The sequence below is a fragment of the Gymnodraco acuticeps genome, unplaced genomic scaffold (genome assembly GCF_902827175.1).
Source record: "Gymnodraco acuticeps unplaced genomic scaffold, fGymAcu1.1, whole genome shotgun sequence".
NCBI lineage: Eukaryota > Metazoa > Chordata > Actinopteri > Perciformes > Bathydraconidae > Gymnodraco > Gymnodraco acuticeps.
In genome coordinates, this window is record NW_022990295.1 from 5,444,087 (window position 1) to 5,468,964 (window position 24,878).

General features: G+C 45.2%; 1 protein-coding gene across 1 annotated transcript in view; it reads right to left on the bottom strand.

The window, feature by feature from the left end:
• Positions 1 to 24,878, bottom strand: part of LOC117550076 (latent-transforming growth factor beta-binding protein 2) — a 94,229-nt gene that overhangs the window by 36,204 nt on the left and 33,147 nt on the right. The window contains exons 5-9 of the mRNA XM_034222374.1: positions 24,076 to 24,261; positions 20,236 to 20,436; positions 16,533 to 16,816; positions 14,970 to 15,072; positions 3,167 to 3,241 (exon numbers count right to left, since the gene is read on the bottom strand). Of these exons, the coding sequence (XP_034078265.1) occupies positions 3,167 to 3,241; positions 14,970 to 15,072; positions 16,533 to 16,816; positions 20,236 to 20,436; positions 24,076 to 24,261 (849 nt within the window). The remainder of the gene's footprint in view (positions 1 to 3,166; positions 3,242 to 14,969; positions 15,073 to 16,532; positions 16,817 to 20,235; positions 20,437 to 24,075; positions 24,262 to 24,878) is intronic.

Below are 24,878 nucleotides of genomic sequence, written 5' to 3' on the forward strand. Positions count from 1 at the left end.
TCCTTTACAGTGTCCAATAAGGTCAAGGCATCCTCCGCTTACGTCAATGAGTGAAAGTTAAAGAGTTTTTATTCCCTCTGTCTGACCTGAACCATGTGCTGGAGGGATACAGTGGCCAGTGGAGTTTGCTTATTGCGCCAACAGCTCGCTCAGAGTCACTAAGCCAAATGACGGCAAGAAAGCCAGTTAATGTGCCAGCCGGGAGCATTGGGGGACATATTTCAGGTGCTTAGTCATGCGGTCACACTGGGACCAGGCAAAGTTTGTTGTTCTACTGTGTTAAACAAAGAGTACATCATTAGCTTTTTCCCCCTTGCTTTGACGACTGGAACCTGACAGCCTGCCACCACAGATTTTCCCAATTTTAATTAATCTGCTCTTGTTTTGTTGTTTTGCTTCCTTCTGGAAAAAGTGAGTGTATAGGGCTCGGGGCTAATATGTTGTGAACTGAAGGAAATTCAGAAGATGCCTCAGTGTTCTTTTAGTTGTTTTTCCTTTTTCTATCTCTGCTGCCCTTTGTTTTTCCATTTGTCCTTTTCTGGTTTTGAAGCTGAAGCTGGCCGGATAATGCAGAAGCCTGTACGTTATGACAATGTAAACAAACCTGTCTCTGCTAGTAAAAAATGAAGTGAATGGACAGTGACAATGAAGCAGACCACAGATGTCAGGCATGCCTGTGCTGATAAACACACTCGACAAAGCTAAGAACAACAATATTCTCCTACAGGTACTGTGGGAGCTCGGTTTAGTTTAAGCAGCATGCTATCTGGTCAGAGTTCAGGTCAGCGTTGGGCTCAGCCTTCCTCACATGGGGTCTTTAATCCACGGTTCAGTTGAGTCCCAGATTAGTGCTATTGTTACAGTCGGCTGGTGGGTTGATTGGAATTTAACCTGACTTCCATGACAACCTGTCTTGACCAGCACTAATCTCAACATCTATTTTGAATCTATGCTTGGTTGCACTCATTGGTAAATAGTCTTTGTGTGTCGCTCAGCAGCTTTTATGATTGTTGTTTATATTGGTAAATGATACCTATTGATGCATTAAGTGTCAGCCAGTCTGCTACGACCTTACAGGCCCTTGGCCACTTTTAACTCCTGGAAAAACCAATATTCATATAAACACCAGCAGAAATATTTATTGACACTGTAAAGCAGCCTTACTCTCTTAATATGTATTGGCTCTGATGGCTAAAGGGAGTGCGTTGTGACTACTTTGGAAGCCTCATACCAGACAAAACTCATGGGGCCAAAAATGCATCCATTTAGAAACTGTGAAGAAAGGGATTGAACAGTCTCAAAATACAGCCAAATAAGCCATTACTAGGAAAAATGTGTTTTCACAGGCAAATTCCTGGTTTTATAACCTAATATAAAACAAGGTCACAACTTGTTGTTCCAGGCCGTTTTCAAGAAGACGATTGTCAAATGTCATTGTTAGTAGCTTTTATTAAGTGGAGTTATGTTAGACTTCCATCATCTCTTCTTTTAAGTGGTATGTGTAACATGACCTGCTCCCATCCCAGCATCGGTTTACTGCCCCCCCCCCCCCCAACGACTACACATGCATCTATGTGTGTTAGAAATGTCAAATTCAGCTGACTGAGTTTCTGAGAAGCAGCGTCTGAAGATAAGGAATCATCTCTGAAGTCAGAGAGCATTGTGTGGCTATAATCGGTCATCTTATCGTCACTGAAGGGTCAGGGGACTGCAGGCAGTAAATCCTGCCTCTTACCGAATATGAGACAAGCTCCACTCTGTTCCAATAAAAAGCACTGAAAATAGCTCAGACTTGGAGCACTAGCTTGGCCAGTTGAACACCACTCTGATAATAATGACAACATCCCAGAAAAAGCAGGTTTTTGCCTCTTTGGCAGTTGGCTCGAGACCTGAAATAAAACATAATTTGGGGGAATGGAGTGGCAGCTGAACAGGGCAAAAACGTTAAAGCGCTCCAGCAAATATTGTGGGTAACTGTCAGCTTTGCTTTTTTGGAACTCAAGGCATTAGCGACTGAAGGGGAGGAACATCTTGAAACAATCACCAAAGAAAAGCATGAATAATAGAAGGATACATTTCCACATGTGTTGGCTAGTTGACATACAATTAGGAAAATAAGTGTGTCCTTGTCCACAGGTCTATGTTTTTATTAAAATATGTCTCCCGGCTCAATCCTTACCTGAAAACATTGATGGTACTGTATTGTGTAAATCAGAAAACATGTTGAACTCGCTGACCCCGGATGAGGCTGTTATAGATGTAGTCATAGCTGTCTATTGAACCGTTATGCTTTTGCGCTCTTTAGGCTTCAGTAAGCATTGCCCTTTGGATTATGACACCATTAATCAAGTCATTGACCCAGCTCAAGTAGACTGTCAGAAAGGACCATTTGGTTGTTGAAAGTGTCAGCGTCCGTTGCAAAGTTCACAGATTAAGCAGTTAATTTTTCCAGTGTCATTCAGCCGATGTTTATTTGTTCATGTCGACAAACTCCGGTGCTGTATACACCAGCAACAAATATAAATAGTGTGAATTCTCTGGTGGGAGACAGAGTTGACACTGTGGGTGGTTTAAGGGCTTCATTAACTACCAGCCAGCTGACAATTAGACACCTCTGGGATGCTGCCGTAGACGAAAACGCAATGTTTGCCTGGGAATATTTTTGTTTTTACACAGAAGGCTTGGTGAGGTGGCAGTTCTGCTGTTTTTTATTCTGCTGGCACAAATAGGGCTGCTTAGTGACAAACAGGTCTGCAACTAAAGCTCCCTTTCCAAATACTCAGAGAGCCACATTTACCATAATCACACCCTGCCGTACCATTCTCCAGTCAGAACCCCAAAGACCAATTAAAACAGCAGCCCCAGGTGCTTATTGGCTGCTGTACTCTGACCCTGGACTGAGGCTAATTGTACCCTTGACTTGACCTGGTTCTCATAGGGGCCAGACGTACAGCAAGGCATACTTTTATAGAGCTCCCCAGGGCCAGAAGTAAGCATGGAAACATATGGGCAGTAACGTTTTATCACATCCATGCCATTTTATTTTTTTAAATTCAGTTTTTTGCAATGGCTTAGCTGCTTATTAAAATATGCAGTGGTTTACATCATATAACAATCAGAATATATTAAACTAGATACACGATGCCCAACATATTTCAGAGCTTACCTTGACAGTGTGTGAGATTCATCCGTTTGAATCCTTTGGAACATTCCACTTGTCCGTTTCTAATCACTGCATATGCTGCAAACAGAAAGAGAAAGCAGGGCTTTAGAGGAGCAAAATTATCTTAAAGTGCAGAGCCTCTCTGTCACAAAGCATTGCATTCATTGAAAAGGGATAAGAGGAACTCGGCTTTAGGAGGGGACCATATAACTTACAGATGTGAGCATCTTGGCGAGAGGAAAAATGAGGGGACCCACAGCTGGGCCTCGTGGGACTCCAGAGTGAGTGTGTGGAAATGGATCCCCATCAACCGCATTTATAAGACAGCACTGCCAACCAGCAGAATGTAAGGATAACACTTGACGTCATTTATAATCATATTACCTATTACTCTCCTCAACCCTTAGGGACTGATGAAGGAAGTGCTTACATCATAAATATGTTGAGGAAGCCTCCGTGACAGCCCTGACCTCTATCATCAACCACAGTGCGAATCTAGGGAAACACGAAACTAATACTTTAACTGTGCACACGAGGAGGAAGACTGATGTACGTCTCGCAGGGAGGTGATCGGCTCAATGCTTCTTTCTGCCTGGTATGCCAAAGCAATAAAACCTTATGATGTGTGCTTCAGGTGTGTGTATTAGAGCTATGCAGAAGTAAACAACACAGAGCGGCGATAATGACAGAGGCCTGAAAACCTTATGTCATTACTCATACAAGCCCCAGCCTGATCCATTCATGTATGTATGAGAGGTCAATGTGACTATTACATGGCAAAGAAGAAATTGTGATGAGTGTCTGTATCTGTGTGTTTGACAGAGAGATAGAGCGGATGTGTACGAGGTTCTATACGTTTCCAAACAGAGACAGGGCGATTATTAGGAGCAGATCTTTCCATGACCTAAACCGAGGTAAAGAATTTTGCTTGATATCGTGTTGAAAGGGGATGATTTAACCTCTGATTTTGGAGTGGAAAATGTGTTTGGGTGTAGAAAGCTCTACAAAAAAAACCCAGCATACATTATAGCATGACGGAACTGTTTCTCACTGTTACAGCCTATTCACATTACAATCATCATACAGCTTAAAGGAATTATGGTAGAATTGTATTTTATAAAAAAATGCTACAATACAATTTGCTGCATATGTAGTGTATATTCCAGCATGTTCAAATTAATGAAATAAAAAGTAATTCAACTTTTTAAAATGTTGAACAAGGGTCACTATTTAAAAATATGTTTATCATGGTGCAATACATCTTCACATCTATTTTTCACTTACATCATAACCCAATGAAAGCAGACATAGAAAAAAAGTCCTCGTTTCCAACATTTCCCACTAACAGAAAACAGGAACAAATGACAGTGATGACAATCCTTGAGTTTACCCCATGGCTAGAAAAAACAAGATAATACCAAAGTATGGTAGCACGGTAAGCATGCTTTGAACCCGCTGCCACAGCGACGAAGAGTTGAAAACAGAGGTGACGCATGCGAGAAATACGGTCACAGCCCTGCCAGCAAAGAAAACAGATTTCTTCCCCTGGCAGAGTGCGCTGGGAAAAATTGCTCTGCGTTTGTGGCTGATGTAAATGACTATTTGGATGCCTGTCTGCTGGAAAACAGGTCCAGACAAGACCAGTCACCTACGCCACCCAAACACATACATTGAATCTGTATTTGCTATTTGTTTGAGAAGCTGGTAACTGGAAATACTTAGGTACCATGTGGGTTGAGGTTCCAAACCCAGAGGCCATAAAAAAGCACTTTTAATAGGTACGGGATACCAACACAGCAATCCTGTAAACATCTACCGTCAACGCACAACCCGGCAATCAGTCATGAGTTTGTGACATTTTCCCAGGAGCGACTGGAATGTGTGCCACATGGAGGCTTTGGGAACGCTGTCTTGGAAGCTGAGTTATGTTTTGGTCCTGCTGTGACCTAGTGGACCAGGCAGGGTCAATGTACCTGAGGGTTGTCAAAGCAGAAGTGGGTCAGCATGAAGGGGGCAACGGGAAAAAGGGGGGAACTGTGTCAAAGTGACGCCTCTGTTCCGTCTGCCCACCTCCTCATCTTCCTCCGCACCCTCATAATCCCCCTTTCAGAGTAATGAGCTGTCGTGGTAGGGACGTGGGCACGCCCTCCTGCAGCGATGGGATCAGTGAAAGTCTGGCCTGAGTGACAGCAGTGCGCATATGCCAAGGGAAGCCCAGTGGGGGAGGTCCGGGTGTCTCAATAAAGCTTATTAGCAGGGAGGTGAGGACCTCTGCAGTCTGTAACAACTTCAACATGAACATGAGAAGTAGATCATTTCAAAACTCTGCTTGCCTCAAAACTGTATGAGAGAAAACACTGAGATGTTGTAAAAGTCTTTAAGACCTAATTATAGGTGATGAAAAGTTGGCATGTTTCCACATATACCTGACAGGTTTACATTATATATTTCGTAAAACTTTATTTGCACATGGGATCAAATTTGGCTGATTCTACTTCATATTTCCTCATTTGCATCATGCATTTAAAAATGTGTGTAATCTGAGTTTAGTTCATCCATCCATCCATCCATCTTCTCCCGCTTATCTGTGGTCGGGTCGCGGGGGAAGCAGTTCCAGCAGAGAGCCCCAAACTTTATTTTCCCTGGCGACATCAACCAGCTCTGACTGGGGGATCCCAAGGCGCTCCCAGGCCAGCGAAGAGATATAATCCCTCCACCTGGTCCTAGGTCTACCCCTTGGTCTCTTCCCAGCTGGACGTGCCTGGAACACCTCCCTAGGGAGGCGCCCAGGTGGCATCCTAACTAGGTGCCCGAACCACCTCAACTGGCTCCTTTCGACGCGAAGGAGGAGCGGCTCAACTCCGAGTCCCTCCCTGATGACCGAACTTCTCACCTTATCCCTAAGGGAGACACCAGCCACCCTGCGGAGAAAACCCATCTCGGCCGCTTGTATCCGCGATCTCGTTCTTTCGGTCATGATGAGTTTAGTTCAGTAGATCTTTATTTTGTTCCCTCAGGGGAATTCGATTGTAGTTGTGGTTTAAAAATCAGAGTAAATACTAGATGCCCTTTGTGTGATGTATACATGATACAAAGAATCCTGCTGTTTGATTTATTATATTATTTTAATGCAAAGTGTTATAATTTACTGTAGTTGTGTCTGATTCTAAGACTCCTGTACCAACAAATCAGTACCATGTCTTCTAGACATTCAACTAAAGACAAGATAATGAACACCAGGAATACAAATCTAAGAAAACATGGCTATATAATTTTGATAACAAAAAAATATGAATTAGGTAAGGATTTAATTATGTGTACGTTCTCATGCTTGTTTCTACAGTTATTGTAGGCAGTGGCCTGCAACAGTGATCTCAAGCTTCGCATCATTAGTGTCCCCCTTGGTTACCACGACTGTAGACCCAGACTGGTCTTTATCCACAGATAGAAGCTTACAATTGTTGTATATCCATTTAGCCCTGTTCAACAAAAGACTTTGTCACCCCTTACTAATTTATTTTCCGTCTCCATTCAATGGTGTTGTGAATTCCACTGGCAACTGTTCAATAATATTTGCTCAAATTCCCTGACCTGAAAGTGTAATTCAAATCCCTCTGAGCTTTTTGATAGATGGTGCTGTCCTAAATTTAATCGGAATAAATCCCTCTTTTAAACATTAAAGTAACATTGCTCCATGCAGGGCCCTGCTGAGGGTATTAAAATGAAAGGACCAGCACAGCTTATGCAAAATGAGAGAGAAAGTAAAAAGAGAAGGAGGCAGGAGGCTGAGAACGGAGAGAGTTTATATTCAGATGGGTTTCTCGGCCGTACAGAGATCTTTAATTGCTAATTTGGTACAATCAGCCCGCAGACCACCCGGCCTGGGGCTGTTCTTCTAAAATGATTGAGAGGTCTGGTCCATCAATCACAGGGCGCAGAGCCCTCCACCACCTTCCCCAGGGACCTGCCTGGGAGGCAACCTCAGTGTTGGACTTCTCCCCTTAACTGACTGGAAAACTTGAGAGCGCCTGGGAGACGGAGGATCGAGAAGGGATTGATGCCATCCACAGGACGTGAACAGGAGAAGTCTTCCTTTCCACTCTATTGTGGGCAATTCTATAGGAAAACAACCAACACCAAAGTCAAGACCTCCTCAGGAACTTTTCCAGAAATCTACCTACTGAAATGCCCTCATGGGACAGACCTGTGCCGCCAAGAGAACAAACCTGGAGCAAGCGAAGCTCTTTAATCACTAAGTAGGGTTTCAGGTCTTTATGAGTCTCTAAAATGAGAAAAGCCATCTATTCTTGGCCTTGGAGCGAATGCTTGATTGGAGCTTGCTTTCAAAACACAATTTCTCCTTGGCACGTGCCACTTTTGCCAAATATAATGCCCTGTAAATTACAAGGCCCTTCCAGTGGAGCTAAAGCTAATCAGTTAGGACACATGGGACTAATATCAACATCCTCCTGCTGATATAGACATGGAAACAAAACCACTGTACAAGCTACGAATGATTTTCTCATCATTAACAGTCCAAACTGTGTGCGTATCATATTGGTATTACCATATGGCACATGTGAAGCAACAAAAGGCCTTTGATTAGGAGATTATTTCATTTTTCAGCAACAGAAAAATGTTATTCAAACCATACTTTAACTGTTTCTATTCACTAGACAACGCATTTTACACCCCTGCTTAGTTTGACAATTTAGCTTAACGTCCTTTTCCAAAATGCTGCTGGCAATGGAACCCGCATCAAACACACATTTAAAACAGACCCACATTCCTCTATAATATCCCATTCACTGCAGAATATTAACCACCTGGGCTAGCTCCAAAAGAAGGCATGCCACAGTACATTCCCAATTAATGTGCTTAACTTAGCTTGTATCCAATTAAGAAATGCAGCACAGATTACATACCCATGTGCCTCCAACTAGGATTTATGTCTTATGGTGGTTTCCCTGTGCTGATTTGCCACACTGCTGCCCAGCTAATAGATTCCATCATTGTAGTTGTGAAGGGGATAACACTAAGTCAACATCAATGAATCAAACTATGTCAAAGAAATGTGACGTCTCTATATAATCACCAGGAGAAGCCGCTGTGGATTTGTTCCAATACATCTGTTCTCTCACTCGCTCAAGTCATGCATCTCTGGGTTTTGTTGGTCATTAACAAGTATTCATGTTTGATCAGACCTAATAAAAAGTAATAAGTGCAGGCTTTGGCCCCTCGATGAATGTCAGATATCATGTCTGGGGAATATATAGGGATTAGGAGGGAATGAGTTCATGTGGGAAGATCTGTGGAGCTTTGTAGGCCGGATTTTTCTGTGCCTCAACTCATTTTTTTGTATCAAAACCTCATGAATAATAGTGTCCTCAATACAGAAAGACACAGAGATAAGGGAGGGGGCGGGGGAACAAGCAGGTGACTCCCACAGATAGACGTGGAATAGAAAGCAGGGCAAAGACAGCGTTAGGGCAGTGACGTCATGATGACCTTGACGACCCAGGGAGGTAGAGTTAGAGGAAGCCGAGGCTCCTGTGATGGTGAGGATGGTAACTTTTGGCCCTCGGGACATCCGATCTGGGAAGCCTCCCATCCTCCGAGCCTTGCAGAAGAGTCACAGTCAGGGAAGATGCCCAGCAATGACAGATGGGAAGACAAACAGCCTGTGGAATTCCATTCGCTGTGAAACTCACAGTGAGGGAGGGGCTGCCAGCACAATTATACAGAGTCACGCCAACACTACACCGTCACGCGCATGCGCAGTGCCGGCTGGAGCTGTAAAGGCACCACCGTCACGTGCATGCGCAGTGCCGGCTGGAGCTGTAAAGGCACCACCGTCACGCGCATGCGCAGTGCCGGCTGGGGTTGTGAAGGCACCACCGTCACGCGCATGCGCAGTGCCGGCTGGAGCCGTAAGGGCACCACCGCCACGCGCATGCGCTGTGTCGGTGGGGATTGTCGAAATGGGGCACCACAGTGCTCAGACACTGGAGGGCCCCATAACACAACAAATAGAGACTCAGAGGGGAAGAGACGTGACATCTCAGCTGGCTCTAAGGAGCATACAGCGGGAGATGCTCACGACATCTGCCTGGGTTTCTCAAGACAGTTACACGGAGCTACAGACTCCAAGTCACCGTCACCCCCCCTCGCTTCTCGGGCATTCTGCATTCGCAGGCCCGAGGAGAGTCAGCCCATATTCTGGAGAGAGAGATTCTCTCACTCCTAGAAAAGAGGGCTATATCTATTGTACCCGCCGAGCAGAGTCAGGGCGGCTTCTATTCCAAGTACTTCCTCGTTCCCAAACGGGGAGGGAACGAAATTCGGCCAATACTTGATTTGAGGGCTCTGAACAAATATCTAAAAAGATATAAGTTCAGAATGCTCACTCACACATCTCTGCTGCGGCTCGTGCGACAAGACGACTGGTTTACATCAGTCGACCTGAAAGATGCGTATTTTCACATCCCAGTATATTACCCACACAGGAAATATCTGAGATTCGCATTTCAGGGGATCTGTTATGAATACAGAGTACTCCCCTTCGGTCTGTCTCTCAGTCCAAGGGTGTTTGTACGATGTACGGAAGCCGCGATAGCCCCGTTAAGACAACAGGGTATTCGCCTGGCGACCTACCTGGACGACTGGCTGCTTCTCGCACAGTCGGAGCAGGAGGCTGTTACGCAGACAAATGTCCTCGTAAAGCACCTGCTCAACCTGGGTTTCATAATAAACACAGAGAAGAGCATGTTGTGCCCCGCGCAGACTATACTCTTCCTGGGTTTACACCTGAACTCGGTGCCCTTTTCAGCTCGCTTGTCAGCGGAAAGAGTGAAAGCTTTCAGAGCTTGTCTCACTCTTTTCCAGCTGCGCAAACATGTTCTCTTCAGATCATGCCTGCGATTGCTGGGGCTCATGGCGTCAGCGGAGAGTTATGGTTACTGTGAAATGCGTAATGGCACTGCGCCACTGGCTGCACCCGACTTTTCTAGTACGAGGTGTGCCTATGGGTGCTGTCCTTTCACGGAAAGTGGTCACCACGGACGCATGTCTGACAGGTTGGGGAGGTATTTATGAAGGTCGCCCGGTGAGGGGTCTCTGGAGCAGAGACCTCCAGCGGGCGCACATAAATTACCTGGAGCTTTTAGCGGTGTTTCTCACCCTAAAACGCTTTCTGCCTTTCCTCAGGGGACATCACGTCCTCGTGAGGACAGACAATACGACCACAATATTGTATATTAACCGCCACGGGGGTTTGCGTTCTCTCCAGTTACACACACTGGCGCGCAAACTGATCCTATGGAGCGGTAGATGTCTCCTCTCTCTGAGAGCGATGCACGTACCGGGAGTGATGAACCTCGGGGCAGATCTACTGTCCAGAGGTATACCACTTTATGCAGACTGGACTCTACATCCAAGGATTGTGAGCCAGCTGTGGGTGCGTTACGGCAGAGCCGCGGTGGATCTGTTCGCATCGAAAGACAACGCTCAGTGTCAGCTGTTCTTTTCGATGCGCGATCTAAATGCACCGTTAGGCGTGGATGCACTCGCGCACGATTGGCCCTCGGGCCTTCTGTACGCGTTCCCACCCCTGGCTCTGATACCCCCAACTCTGGCCAGAGTGAGAGAGCAACGCCACACACTTATCCTGATAGCTCCGCACTGGCCAGCTATGTACTGGCTAGCGGAGATATATCAGCTGCTGTGCGGGCAGCCATGGCAGCTCCCACTACGCAGGGACATACTGTCCCAAGCGGGGGGGGGCGATCTTTCACCCAGACCCAGAGCGCTTGGCTCTATGGGCCTGGCCCGTGAGTGGTACAATCTGAATACAGTGTGATATGAAGCTGACCCTGGCAGCTACCAAGCGAGCCAGTGGCACTCATGCACTATCTGTAAAGTCTTCATGCACTCAGTTCGCCCCAGGGCAAACAGAGTGTGGTTGAAGCCCAACCCTGCCTTTATCTTAAGGCGGTTGGTTCAGGTACCACATTTGACATTGAGGCATCCTCCCCGCCACTGTATTCCTCCGGGGAACAGCGGCCGGATTTGCCGTGTCCAGCCCGTGCTTTACGCACGTACAGGGACAGATCAAGGGTGCTTCGTCATAATGACCAACCCCTTGTGTCCTGGGCTAACCCTTATAAGGGCAAGCCTGTTACTAAGCAACGGCTCTCCCACTGGTTTGTGGAAGCAATTGCTTTGGGGCTCATACGAGTCAGAGTTCGCAGGCACCCTCAGGTCCGCGAGCTCTTTCGACTCAGGGTCTGACTGCATCCTGGGCTCTGTCCAGGATGTCTCCCATCCAAGACATTGGTGCAGCGGCGAGCTGGTCCTCGCCGCTCACTTTTGTCCGCCTCTTAACAGGCTGGACGTTCTGCTCCCAGTGTGACTCAAGCAGTGCTGGGCACCTGGTTGAGTCAGAGCTCTACCTGTTAAGTTCTGGTTGGTTTGGTGATTTTCGAGATAAGCTCGTCTGACAATACGGGAGCTACAATTTCCCATAGTGAGACATCGAACGGAGTGTTATGATTGAGAACTATCGGTTACTTACGTAACCCCAGTTCTCAGAGTAACATGAAGTGAGATGTCTCACCAGACGGCCCTCCTTGCTATGGTGAAGCGAGAAGAGGTGCTTATTTTGAATGACGCATGCGTCGTGGCGCAAGCTACTTATAGGGGGTGAATTCCCTGACGCTGACGTCAAGATCACCAGCCAATCAGGATTGGCGTAATGAGATTGATGCTTCTGTTTGCTCCGCGATGAGGCGCATCCCATAGTGAGACATCTCACTTCATGTTACTCTGAGAACTGGGGTTACGTAAGTAACCTATAGTTTCTCTCAGGTCTCATGGGACCTGTGCAACCAATTGTTCATCCTCATTTGACTTAAGATGTCACTGGTTAGCTTTTATACTTGAGGAAAGTTTGGAGCATCTCATTCATGATCAGAAATGACAACCCTAGATTTGATTACTCTGTAAATCAAGCTCAAAATGAGCGTGGTCCCGGGCAAAGGGGGCCAAGTGACTACTGTCCCCCTCCAGCACACTTTACTCCATTGGCCCGATTTGGCATGACAACACTTTACAGATATCTAGTTATGATCCAAATTATGACTGCTTTCGAATATGGGTGGGGGGAAAGAGCACAGTTCCCAGAACTAAGGCTTTTGGCCCCCACAACTAATGCCCACATTTGCAGTCAAGGCTGGTAGTAATCAATCAAATATTCTTATAGCCCAATATCACATATTACACATGCATCATTCATCTGTCATTGGAGTCTAGATAAATCCCAAAAAGAAATCCCAATTGGGGAAATAATGGAAAAAGAGAGAGCTGAGAGAGCACCAAGGCCGGATGTCTTAAAGAATAAACAGCATAATAAAATTACAACCTAGACAATCCAAACCATGTTGCTATGAGATCCCATCCCAACATGTTTTCTAGATTTTCAGATTATTTGGCGATTAATTTTCTGACGATTGATGAATTTATTAGTCGCCTAATGGTTTGCAGCTCTTGAAAAGTGTAGAGCTGTTTTGTTTTTTTAAGCCTCCTCTTCATCAGAACCAGAGGGACTGCAGCCTCTTCTGGTTGATCTGGATCTCATTATGACACAGGAATCCTCAGCATGCAACTTTTAAAAGCTCTGGCTCCTGAAAGCTTGGGCTCCCGCTGAGATGGGACACATTGGCATTCGTGTCTCCATAACATCAGCCCTCAAAAACACACACACACACACACACACACACACACACACACACACACACACACACACACACACCACACACACACACACACACACACCACACACACACACACACACACCACACACACACCACACACCACACCACACACACACACCACACACACACACACACCCACACACACACACACACACACACACACACACACCAATCCCATATTGCCACAGCAGTGACATAGTGTCCTTGGTGTATCTTAATAAATAATACCCAGACCTATATAATGTTGTCAGTTGTGCTAACATCCAAAGACCTCTGCAACAGCAATACATCGTGTGTCTTTTGTTAAGCACTTTGCTGATTATTAATCAATATGATTCCAGTCAGTGATGAGCAGGCAGAATGGGCATATAATAAAGTAATTCTAGGAAGCATAGACTTTAAACAGAACTGATGCCATCAAAGTGTGGTCATGTTGGCATCAGCTATAAATGCAATAAAGAATATAAAGTAGCAATGCATCATCTCAGGGCAGTTTGCAACCTGCTGTAAACTGACCAATGGTAGCATTACAGCCCTAAATACAAACTGGGCTTTCATGACATCATTGTCACATACTTAACAGGAGACACAAGAGACCTTTTTAAAGCCATACTACTTTTCTCCACACTGCAAGTCCACAACTCACCCATTCACTATGAAATATAAATGGACAGCCTCGTTTTTCAGGGGCTGTTTTCTCCAGGTTATATATAATTTCTGTCAAACACGTCAGAAAACATACATCTCGGCCAGTAAGAGTGGAATGCAGCTGAAACATCTAGCCAAGGGTCTAAACTCAGAACAATAACACTCGAGAGGAATTCAAAGCATTTCTCTTATTAGAGCTCCCTCTAAGACTTCTGGGACTAAATGACTTCATTTTCCCTCTCTTTCATTCTCTCTATCCTTTCCTCCCTGCCTGCGTGTGACCCGGGACCCCTGGCTTAACAGTATGCTGCCCCCCAAAACAACTACAAAAATGAGGGAATGGGGTCTTCACTTTGTTTCTCCCCTCACACTTCAAAGGAGGGAGCAGAGGAAAACATCTGGGAGCCAAAAGAGATCGTGCCGGAGACTTTAGGAATCTGTCCTGCCGAGGGAGATAGAGAGCGGGAGAGAAAAGAACGGATCGGCATCGATGATAGATGGAGGAGATGGAGAGGGATGATGTCTGCTTCTGATTAAGGTCTGGTCAGACATTAAACAGGGTACAAGACTTTGACAGCTAACTGACATCTGTGGGCATGGTTGTAATACGATTGAAAGTATTGGTGCTGGGAAATGTCCCCACTTGCCACGGAAGCTGCTTACCAGGAGGCCCCAATATAAGTCCTACACCAGCACAGAAAAATAACCACGCCCTCAAAATAACACCCATAGCTGTCAGAGTCTCCATCTACAGTGAATGGTGTCACCACCCACCCTGCCTGCTGGCGTGCTACCTCCCTGCTGCTGTTTCTCAAACCTACCGCAGCTCTGGTTGGGAAGCAGCTGAACTGCGGCGGTTCATTTCCTCTGTGAAGGCTGCGTTGGCGCGATGTGTCCCGCAGAGTGGGTGGCACTCCTGCCAGGCTCTCATCTTAATGCTCAATGTGTTTTCATTTACTTCCAGGTTTTATTTTTATGGAAACCAACCCAGCTTCATTCTTACAACTGGGTGCGTTCACACAGCCGCCTCATAGGTGTTTAGGATTCTAATGAAGACTGCTATGCTAATCCCCATCAGCCGTAAGAGTTGTTTAGGGCTGGGATAAATGCTGTAAAAATTCATCAAGCTGCTGGGGAATATAAGAGGCATCGCTGACTAAATACCCTTTTATACAGAACTATGAAAGTGGAGCCCAGCTGCGTGTTGTTGTTGTTTTGAATGTGGATAAAAGCACACAAATACCAAGAGATCAACATACCAGAGGCACAACAGAAAATAATACCAGCAGAACCAGACCAATTCAGAAATAGATTAGTTTGGAGTATGCAACGGGGAAGGAGAGAACAAAAATCTACTCAGATTAATGTAATTAGTCATGAAGGCTTACCAGGTTTTGCTGGACACTTTTGGCACATGTTGAGACCCCAGGAGGTGCCCACACTTCCACAGCAATCATCCTGTTTGGTAAGGCCTGGCAGAGGCTTGCCACACTGCAATAAACACACATCTGCGTTAAATCTAACAAATTCAATCTAAGAAATGAAATCTAAGAATGGGTGTTACATGTTTGTGCATGCACGCTTGTTTGTGTTCAAGTGTGTTGGCTGGGCAGCATTTGCGTGAATACCTATCTGCAAGGACAAAGTGAACCAGAGACATCTGAGATTAGTTAGTTGGAAAAGGACATAAGTGCTGTGTCTCAAGAAGAACTAGGACCATCCTGGCATGACTTGTTAAGGCACATGGTTCATTGTGAAGAGAGATTGCTATCAGATTTTACTTATTGAATTGTTGGCCAATGGAGACTTATGAAACTAAAAATGCAACAGAGAGGACATTCTTCTGGAGAACACCAACCTGGCATCCTCGCAGGAGCAGAGGTACACATACCAGATAAAGCTTTGGCATGCTGTCTCTCAGAGGCAGTTCTATTGGGGATCTGAAAAATCATTGTAACTGTCTGGAGGGTTTAATTTCAAACTCTCTATGATCTAGTAGTAGATCAAATGAGAGCTACTGATCAGCACAAACAAAATTGTTCAAGGAATAATGCTGCCAAACCAACTCTACAACCCATGGGTTGTTGCAACTGCAAACCAACAGGCCAAAGGCCATCGGGGTCATGACAAATAAACAACAGGCAACTGAAAACCTCTACAGATATCATATGTTTAGGGCTTTTATTATGAAAGGTAAGAACTGACAGAGAGGATCTAGTATTTGATGTATCTGAAGGCATCCAAACTTGTTACATGCTTGGGAACTGGTGGAACATGGATGACAAAAGTGGTCCGAGATGGTAAATCCTAGACATGACATAAATCAGAGCCACAGGCACACTTTCTGTTTGAGACAGCAGCAATCAGGCACTGGGATGGAACAATAACGTAATGGTACCTGTGGTAAAACACTATTACTCACCTTTAATTGGCTCGAATACACAAGGTAACTTACATTGATGAGTGTTAGCAGTGCTAATAGTATGCTTTAAAGGTCATCTATTGTGCAAAATCCACTTTTTCCTGTCTTTTATACATAAACATGTGTCCCCTCTGCATTAAGAGATTCTGGAAAAATATTCACTACCCCCCCCCCCCCCACCTTATCACCTGAATCTCCTCTTAGAGCACCATTGTGGTTTTTTTAACCAAATATCTCTCAGAGGGGTGTGGGGAGTGGTTCCTTATTTTCATCTAAAGTAAAAGACAGAGAATCAGCACTTTTGGAACAGGGCTGAAACAGAGGAGATTATGGGATGCTACAATCATGATCTGTTTCGTATATCGAGCCAAACACTTCAGAGACATGTTTTGTATATATCTGAGACCTATAATATATTGATGAAAAACAGTATAATTGGGGACCTTTAATAGGCTCGAATACACAAGGTAACTTAGATTGATGAGTGGTAGCAGTGCTAATAGTATGCTTTAATGACTTAACACAGTACCTGTCCATCGACTGTTTCCTGAAAGCATCTTCCAACTGGTCCATTCTGATTGTTGTGCTGTCTGGCGTGGCCATGCCCATTCCCACTGGTTTGTGGATGCCTGATGTTATGCTCACTGGTGTGTTCATGTCCATTCCCAGGCTGGGAGCGCTGCTGCACAGAGTGAGCCCCATCGCTGAGGGCCGGTCTCTGCCCAGGCTGCACCCGAGCTACTTGGTGGATATGGACTTCGGAGTCTGCAGGGTGCTGAATGTGGACGTTCACCAAGGATGGGTGGAGGGACACTAGAGGAATGGAAAGAACCACAGTTTATACAAGATAGTTTATAGTTTCACATTTTGGATATTGTTAGTGAAAGTATCCTCAGCCAAGGGATAAAAGCTGTATAGACATACTGCAGTTTGCAAGCTATCAGCGAACACTTCTTCAACACTCACTTCATCATCAATTTATGAGATCAACATGGGGAATTCCCGGCAACGAAGACACTACATACAGTATGACAAAACAACAAATACATCGAGCTTTGTATTTTTTGGTTTAATCAAATAAGAATGACCAAAAACAGATTTGTTGAGGAGCTGTAGGGATGTCGCAATGTGGAGAATGAGCTCTTTTGTCCTTCTGACGGAGGGAAACATCTATCTTCAGGGAGTGCCAGGGTTTTTTCCCAGAACCCTAAGCCACCCTCATGAATCATAGTCAGGCCCGGACTGGCCATCGGGAGGACCGGGAGGTTTCCCGATGGCCAGGCCTGTTAAGTGGCCTGCTGGCCTGAGGATTTTTTTTATACGTAGGCCTATGTATTGTGAACGCAACGCTGCGCAAATGTGGGTCTGACTCTGCCGTCTGCCTCACAGAGGGTGACTGGCTGTCTACATGATGTGGCCTGCCGACATGGCCACTTTCATACAGATCATACAAGTGTCATTCAAGCTCGGGAGGGTGTGTGTGTGTGTGTATGTGTGGCGCGAGCGAGCGAGAGAGAGAGAGAGAGAAAGCGGGTGAGAGAAAGCGGGTGAGAGAAAGCGCGCGCACCGGTTACGTGTATTGTTGTTGTTAGCATCTGGTGCTAGCTAGCTGCGCTAACGGATATAAGGAGCTGTTTCAACAACAAGCTGGGCGAAGAGTCCTCTGCTGTCAGACTGAGAGACTGATAACTACAGCTCAGGTGAGGTAAAGGATCCCTAAGTGTTTAGATAGTTAACTTAGTCTAAGTTATCTCAGTGGGTCTCAAACGGTTTGGTCACCATTTATGTAAACACATATTTCCATTTGAGGGGGAAGTGATTAGTAAAATATGCATGAATAATACAAATAAAATGTTAACTAGGTGAAAAAAGGTAAGATACACTTTTAAAACTTGTTGAGAGCCAAAACTAGTCTTTGCTGCTGCCTCAAAGAGGAGCAGGGGAAGAGGAGGGAGAGGAGGGAGACAGGAGAGGCTGATTCAGGAGCCTGGACACACTCACACATAAATGAACCAAAAACAAATAAATATACAAGTTTCAATGTTTTTTCATATTGGATATGGTATGTTATTGGTTATGTACTTATGATTTTATGATTATTTAAATGTATATAGTTCTGTTTCATATGGGTGTAGTCTCTTTATTTCCCCCTCAAAGTGCACCAGATTGATGCATTTAAGTCCAACATTTAAAACAAATCTTACCGGGGGAGCATGCCCCCGGACCCCCCTATAGGATTTGAGGTCCAGCCCCAATTAAAATATTGGGGCTGGCCCTCTAGATTTAAACTAGAGGGATATCACTTAGGGCAGCAACGCTGTAAATATTGACAAATAAATCAAAATGGCACAAAAAACTGGTAGTGGCCTGGCTGGGTGTATAATTCCCGGCCTGACTTATTGTCCCAGTCCGGCCCTGATCATAGTTGCACAGACAGATGGCAAGGAGAGTCCAAGGAGAATCATTTGACCTTATCAAGTGTCCTGGAGATGAAACTGAGTGAATATACTGACAGGAGGAATCATTGATTTGTCGTGACAAGACAATACAGCCATTGGACTTATGGCATTTAGTTATGATTATTTCATTGTATTCAAAACAGAGGATGGAATATTTCTGAGTGTAATTTAAATTATGTAAATCATAGCTTCTGCTTCTGGTTCTTGTTAGACAGAGCGATACACGGAGTGAGACAAAGGGAGGAAATTCAAAATGGATATCAGCAAAAATGGAAATTAGTAAATCTCTCGCATTTAATCTTCATCATGTGGCCTTCCTCTGTTTCTAATAACCAATTTTTTTATAAAAGCATCATTGTGCGAACAGTTTGAGGACTTCCACATTAGTCATGTATTACTCATTCTGCTCAAAATAGAGTGTGACCTTCACTCCTGGCCAGCAAAGGCAGAGCAATACAGTACAACTGTGATAATGAAGCGATTGGCAAAGAATAAAGGCACCTGTCACACCAGCATTAGAAAAATCAAGCTAAGAATTACATTCATTTAATTCGAACTGTTGTAATTAGTGGAATAAATATTTGTATTCAGACAGTGCTGAGATCAGATAATCCACATTGGGACAAGCTAGCACCAACTAAGGCACCATGCCTTAGTTAGCCCTCCTTTGTTAGAGCATAAACCACCCTCCAAGAGAAGGATAGTTGCAGACACTTATGCAACATGATTTGAGATTAAATCGACATGAGACAAATTAACTGACAGTCAGAGAACTTATTTTTCCTTTCCTTAATTTGTACAATCCAAAAACAAATGCCAGTGGGGTGTCAACAGAACAGTACTGAGAACAAATATATTGACACTGACTGACTCTTTCAAACATATTCTTGGCACTTTGAGCACCAAAAGCAGAGTGCCATCTAGTTCAATTATATTGGAGAAAAGGCAGACCTCTACAGCCAATATCTCCAACACTCAATCACACCAAAACAATCTAGATTAATAAATAGAGGAAAAATATGTTTTAAAAAAAAATGTTTTCTTTGAAACTGTTTACTTAGACCCCATTTGCAAACGCAAACGCACACAAACCGAATACGATATCAAAAAAGTCTTCCATTCACACGAGACCGCTCGGGAGCGCTGGAGACGCTGTAGTACATATGCCGGGCCTGTAAGTGGCGCTGTACTTTCGCCACAAAATACACCAAAGCAGCGAAGAAGTCCCCCGAGCATGGTTGACCTTCTGTTTATGCCCCGCGGTGGATTTAGCAACATGTAGTTCATGTCATTCTCCATGTCCACTTGTTGCTGATGGTTGTGGTAGAGGAGCTGTACATTTTTCACTAACATCTGTAGCATGGTCGAGCTGTAGATTTTGCACTAACATCTGTAGCATGGTCAGTAGCATGGTCAGTAGCTGTAGCATGGTCAGTAGCTACTGACAGTAGCTACTGACCATGCTTCAGCAGTGAGCAGCAGAGGTGGGGCTATGGCTTCATCGTTATCAGGAAATGATCGTATAGAGGCGTACACACGGAGCCGTTTGCACCCCAGAGCGTTGAGTTTGCAAATCTATCCACCTTGGGACACGTTATCGTTTGCGGGGTCCGATTCCGCGTTTCTGTCACGGCCTCATGTGAACGAACGGGCAATACGAAAGAGAAAAGTAGCGGATACAACCGTTTGCGTTCTCGTGTAAACAGCACCTTAGAAGAAGTCAGTGGGAAGCCAAGGTCTGCCATCTGATTGGCTACAGTGCTGGAGCATTACCTTGCTGATTGGACAGCGGTAAAGTGTACATGGAGCGGGAGGGAGTTTTGGGTCCATGGTGGCTTGCTTCCTTGTTAGGGATGGGTCTGGCAGGAGGTGGGACTGGCAGGTGGCAAAACTTCCCCGTTGAGTTTGATGGACACCAGCACATGTCCCTGCCAATGCATCGGCCTCCATTTAGACAGGGAATCTGACAGAAGACTGCAAAGAGGAACAGAGCAAAAGAGGAAGAGGTTTTTAGAAGTGAAAGATTTGTTAGCGTACACAACATGAGACTTTCAATTACACAGATGTATGCATCCTCGTTAGAAGGATGCGGTAATAAGAAGCAGAAAAGGGAAGTCCTTATAGAAAGGGCATGTGCCTAGACTTTATTTGGAACGGTTTTTTTTGTTAGCATTGCCTGTTCTTTACAGCAGACACACATTTCAACTTTGCTTTTGAGTGCAGAACCATGGAACTAGCTCTCATGCTGCACCTCCTTCATTGGCATGTTATACCTCACTTTAAGTGATCACATACTCCTGTGCGTGGTGATGAGTGATGAATCATCCAGCAGTTAATCTAAGAAAATAACAAGTGCGTGAATACCTGTATGGAACACTTATCTGGCAGAGGAAAAACCACGCAAATTGCCTATAAAACTGTCAAATCTTGGACAAAATCTCAAAGGCAGGTAACTGGCTCATCACCATATAAGTTGATTGAATCCAAAAACATGTTCAGAACTGAAGTGTACAGTTTGCTATGTAGTTTTCAAATCATCATGGGACGAGAAAGAGAGGAAAGGCCGGCACTGGCCAGATGCTGTTTGACAATATTGCTTTCACAGCCCTTTCACCGGCCTTATCTTTTGGCATATTGGATGGGTGCCAGCCCAGCACCCACATACCTGGGAATGCTCCCGTCCACAGATTGGCCCTGACTTGACCTCTTCTAACTCAAAACATCAAAGAAAAAATCTCTCAAACCGTGACGAATAAGAAACAAAAATGTTCATCATAAAGGATGAAAAAGTGAAGAGCTGCACTTTTACACCCTAGCAGCACCGCGCACCGCAAATATGAGGACTGCTCTACCAGACAGCTGGAGATCGGGATGGCCAACATACTGCGCTATGAGATGAAAGAGGCCGCTAGTGATGGAAACATGCTGCGAGCTGTATCTTCTCTGCCTCATCGAGACAGACAAGGAATGAGCCCTCTGTCACATGGCATTAAAAACAGGGAGACTGGTCGAGGAAGACAGGGAGGAATGGAGTAAAAATAGAATATTAACAGACAGGGGATGAAGGGGGTTAGAAGAGGAGAATGTGAATAGATTGAAAACAGAAATTAGACAACAAAGAAGAGACAGACAGAGAAAAGGAATAAGCAATGGGAGAAAGAAGATGTGGAAAGACAGACAGAAACAGAGAGGTCCAGCATTGTTGTCAACAGGAAGGCCTCCAGTGATTAGACATGCTGGCTAAATTATCAGCTCGATGACGATATTAAATCCTCTCAATGTGGGATGCAGGTCTACCCTGGTCTGTATCAGGCAGGGGCAGAAGCTATTCTTAGACAACAACCTACTGTCTACTGTGCACAGTCTGTCTGTCTATCTTTTTGTCTCTCCATTTAAACACCTTTAAAGGTCCCATGTCATGCTTTTCCGGTTATTACCCGTCCCCTTGTGTGTTATGAAGGTTTTTATGCATGTAAACGGTCTGCAGAGTCAAAAACCCTCAAAGTACACCCTGTAGCGAGTAAAACTCTAACACAGAAAATACCTCCCCAAAACGCCTCGTTGGAGATTTCTCATTTTCCAATGTTTTCTTCCTGGGTATCGTGACGTAGGGATACCCAGTAGCCACGCCCAGAGCTATGGCCACACCCTCTGCCAGCCTTTCACGAAACAAAGCTTCCCAAACCTTTCAGCGATTCATGACGGATATGTACAGCGTAGGGCACTGAAGAACGATGCTGTTCCTACTTTGTTTGGACCAGCGGGAGATTCGGGTACACAACCTGTAAGTATTCATTGTTGTTTGTGTATTTATGATGTTTAAAACAAACAAGGTATCTACCACGAGTCCACGACTGTTTAAATGGGTAAACGTTTTTTGGGCTACTACGTTGGGATCGCGGAGAAATGCTCTCCGCGGACCCATTCTCACAGCGTTATAAAACTTTTACTCAATATCAAGCCACACTTATTGTTTTTACTTCGGCTGCGAGTGTTTGTGTGTGCTCAGGATGAGTTTAGCTTGTTCTCCTGTATCGCTGACACAGAAGCCTGTCTGCTCCGTTGCAGCTGCGAGCCTCTCAGCTTCGCGACCAATCAGAGCACACTGGGCTCACAGGGAGGGGGGGGGGGGCAGGAGCTCCAACAAGCCGTTTAGGACAGAGAGTGAATACCGGTGAATACACATACTATACAGAGATGCTGTATGAGAAACCAATGTGAGTTTGGAAAATTGCACAGTATAAATCTATTTTAGTAAACCTCAACAATGGAATTATGATCAGTAGAAATGGCCATGAACAAGGAAAGAAACAAACACACACACACTTCTCACTCAATAAACAGTCTTCTACTCAATCTAATATCAGGCTTTAAAGTAAGTGTATCAAGACAGAGTTTACAGCGCCGCGTAGGGAACATAACAACAGCATGAGATAACTGTTTGCTGTCCACTTGAAATTCCTTGACGAACACGCACACCCAAGCAATAACAGGATGCACGTTTTATGGAAAATCAATCACTTTTTAACACACACTTTAACCTACGCGTTTGCATAATGAAAGGAGATTACTAGAGAATGAAAAAGGGGCATAAAAACAAACCCGCTGCCCAGGAAGACGTGGAGGTGCCAGGAATGTAATCTTAGGGGAAGGCCTCTGCCAGGACGCTGAAGTGTTTGGAATATCTACGCCATGTTCCAAAACCCCATTAATGGGCACATACATCTGCAACAACAACCTGTTCATATATTCATAAGCGAGCTAGGTCCTCCCCAAAGAGCCGAGTGCACTTAAGTGAAGGTTACATGTTTGTGTCCCTTGTATTTATTTGAGCTGTGACCCTAAGGACTCGTATGTGTATGTGTGTGGTATGAGCAGCTCTAATCCCCAAGTAGTAATTAGTCTGAGCCTCAGCTGGTCCCTAAAACTGATGAGAAAACTAAGAAACATGCCGGGGTATGACCCTACCCTTGGCATTGACCACCCCTTCCCTTCCCATGGACACTCCTGTGTGAATTCGGAGCAAAGCCCCCAGGATAAATGGAAGGTTTATTGTAATCCCTATAAAATCCTGTTCATGCTGCTACTCTTTCTCTCTTTCTTTCTCTCCTTCTCCTCTTTCATTCGTTCCTGCTCTCCCAGGGGGCATGTCAAATGGTTAACGGCGGGGCCAACCGCGAGGTGTAAACCGCAAAGAGATGAGGCTAAGTGTTGGGAGCGTGGGACCACCAGCTCCACGTGTGTGTGCGAGGGGGAGATTAACCCCCTATTACAGAGCCCACTTAAAATCTGGCGCACCCCCATCACTCCTGCTTTGCCTGTCTCTCTTTCTCTTTGACAGTGAGAGTTTGTAGCGTAGCTCTTAGCTTTAAACTCCACCACTCTACCTCCTCTTTGAGGCTGGTATTCACAACAAGCAGCATGCCACTGGGAACCCATTTTGTCAAGCTCACCCCATAAAAAAAGGAATGAGAAAGTAGGATGGAGGCACAGGGGAAGTGTGTGAGAATCAGAAAGTAAGCAAGGGAAGAGATGAGGGGGAGATGAAGGATGACAAGTGGACAAGAAAGATAAGAGTTAATAATAAACAGAAGGCCAGAGGTTGACACTCACAGAGTCGGTAGCCCGGGTTCTTTGGCTGCTGCCTATGCTGCTGCTGGTTCTGGTTCTCGCTGTAGACCGTGGTCATGTCTCCCTTCTCACAGCTGTTGTAGCATCGTCCGCCGCTGCACACCCTGCGGCACACCATGGGCGTGAATACGATCTTAATGCGGTCCAGGTTGGAGGTGAGGTTGGCCCCTGGAAAACACACAGACACCTGGGTGAGGAGGAGCAGCAGCAGGGGAGACGGGCTGGAGACGAGCTGCATCCTTTCTCCTTCAGCCTCACTGTGACACACTCCCCGTCTGGGCAAAGGGAGGTTTATAAGTGTGCGAGGGTGTGTGCTGACGGCTGGGCAGTGGCACACTGTAGCTGAATCTGGCCAGCAAATAGGCGGAAAGAATACTATTAGACATCGGGCTAGTCTCCAAGCCCTTTATCTTGAGGGTAAGGTGTTTTGGATGTGTGTATGTGTTGAGGAGAGAAAGAGCGCTTGAGTGCAAATTAACATGGTGTAATGGTGGGAAGCTGTTCAACAGCCGTTGCTGTGGTACAGGGCGAAACAACAAGCTTGAACAGCAGACAGCTGTGTGTGCTGGATGGGGGATCAGAGGAAGATGAATTATTGAAGAGAGGATACAAATATAAGAAATACATGATTATTTTTGTTGTGGGTAGAGGCGCCAGGTTTTAGGGCCTGTCATGTCGGAGAGGTGACAAGGCATATTCCCAAAGATATCAAAGCACACAAGAACACACACACTGCTCACACTCCTCTCCAGCAGATTGTGGACCAGGACACACACACATACTGT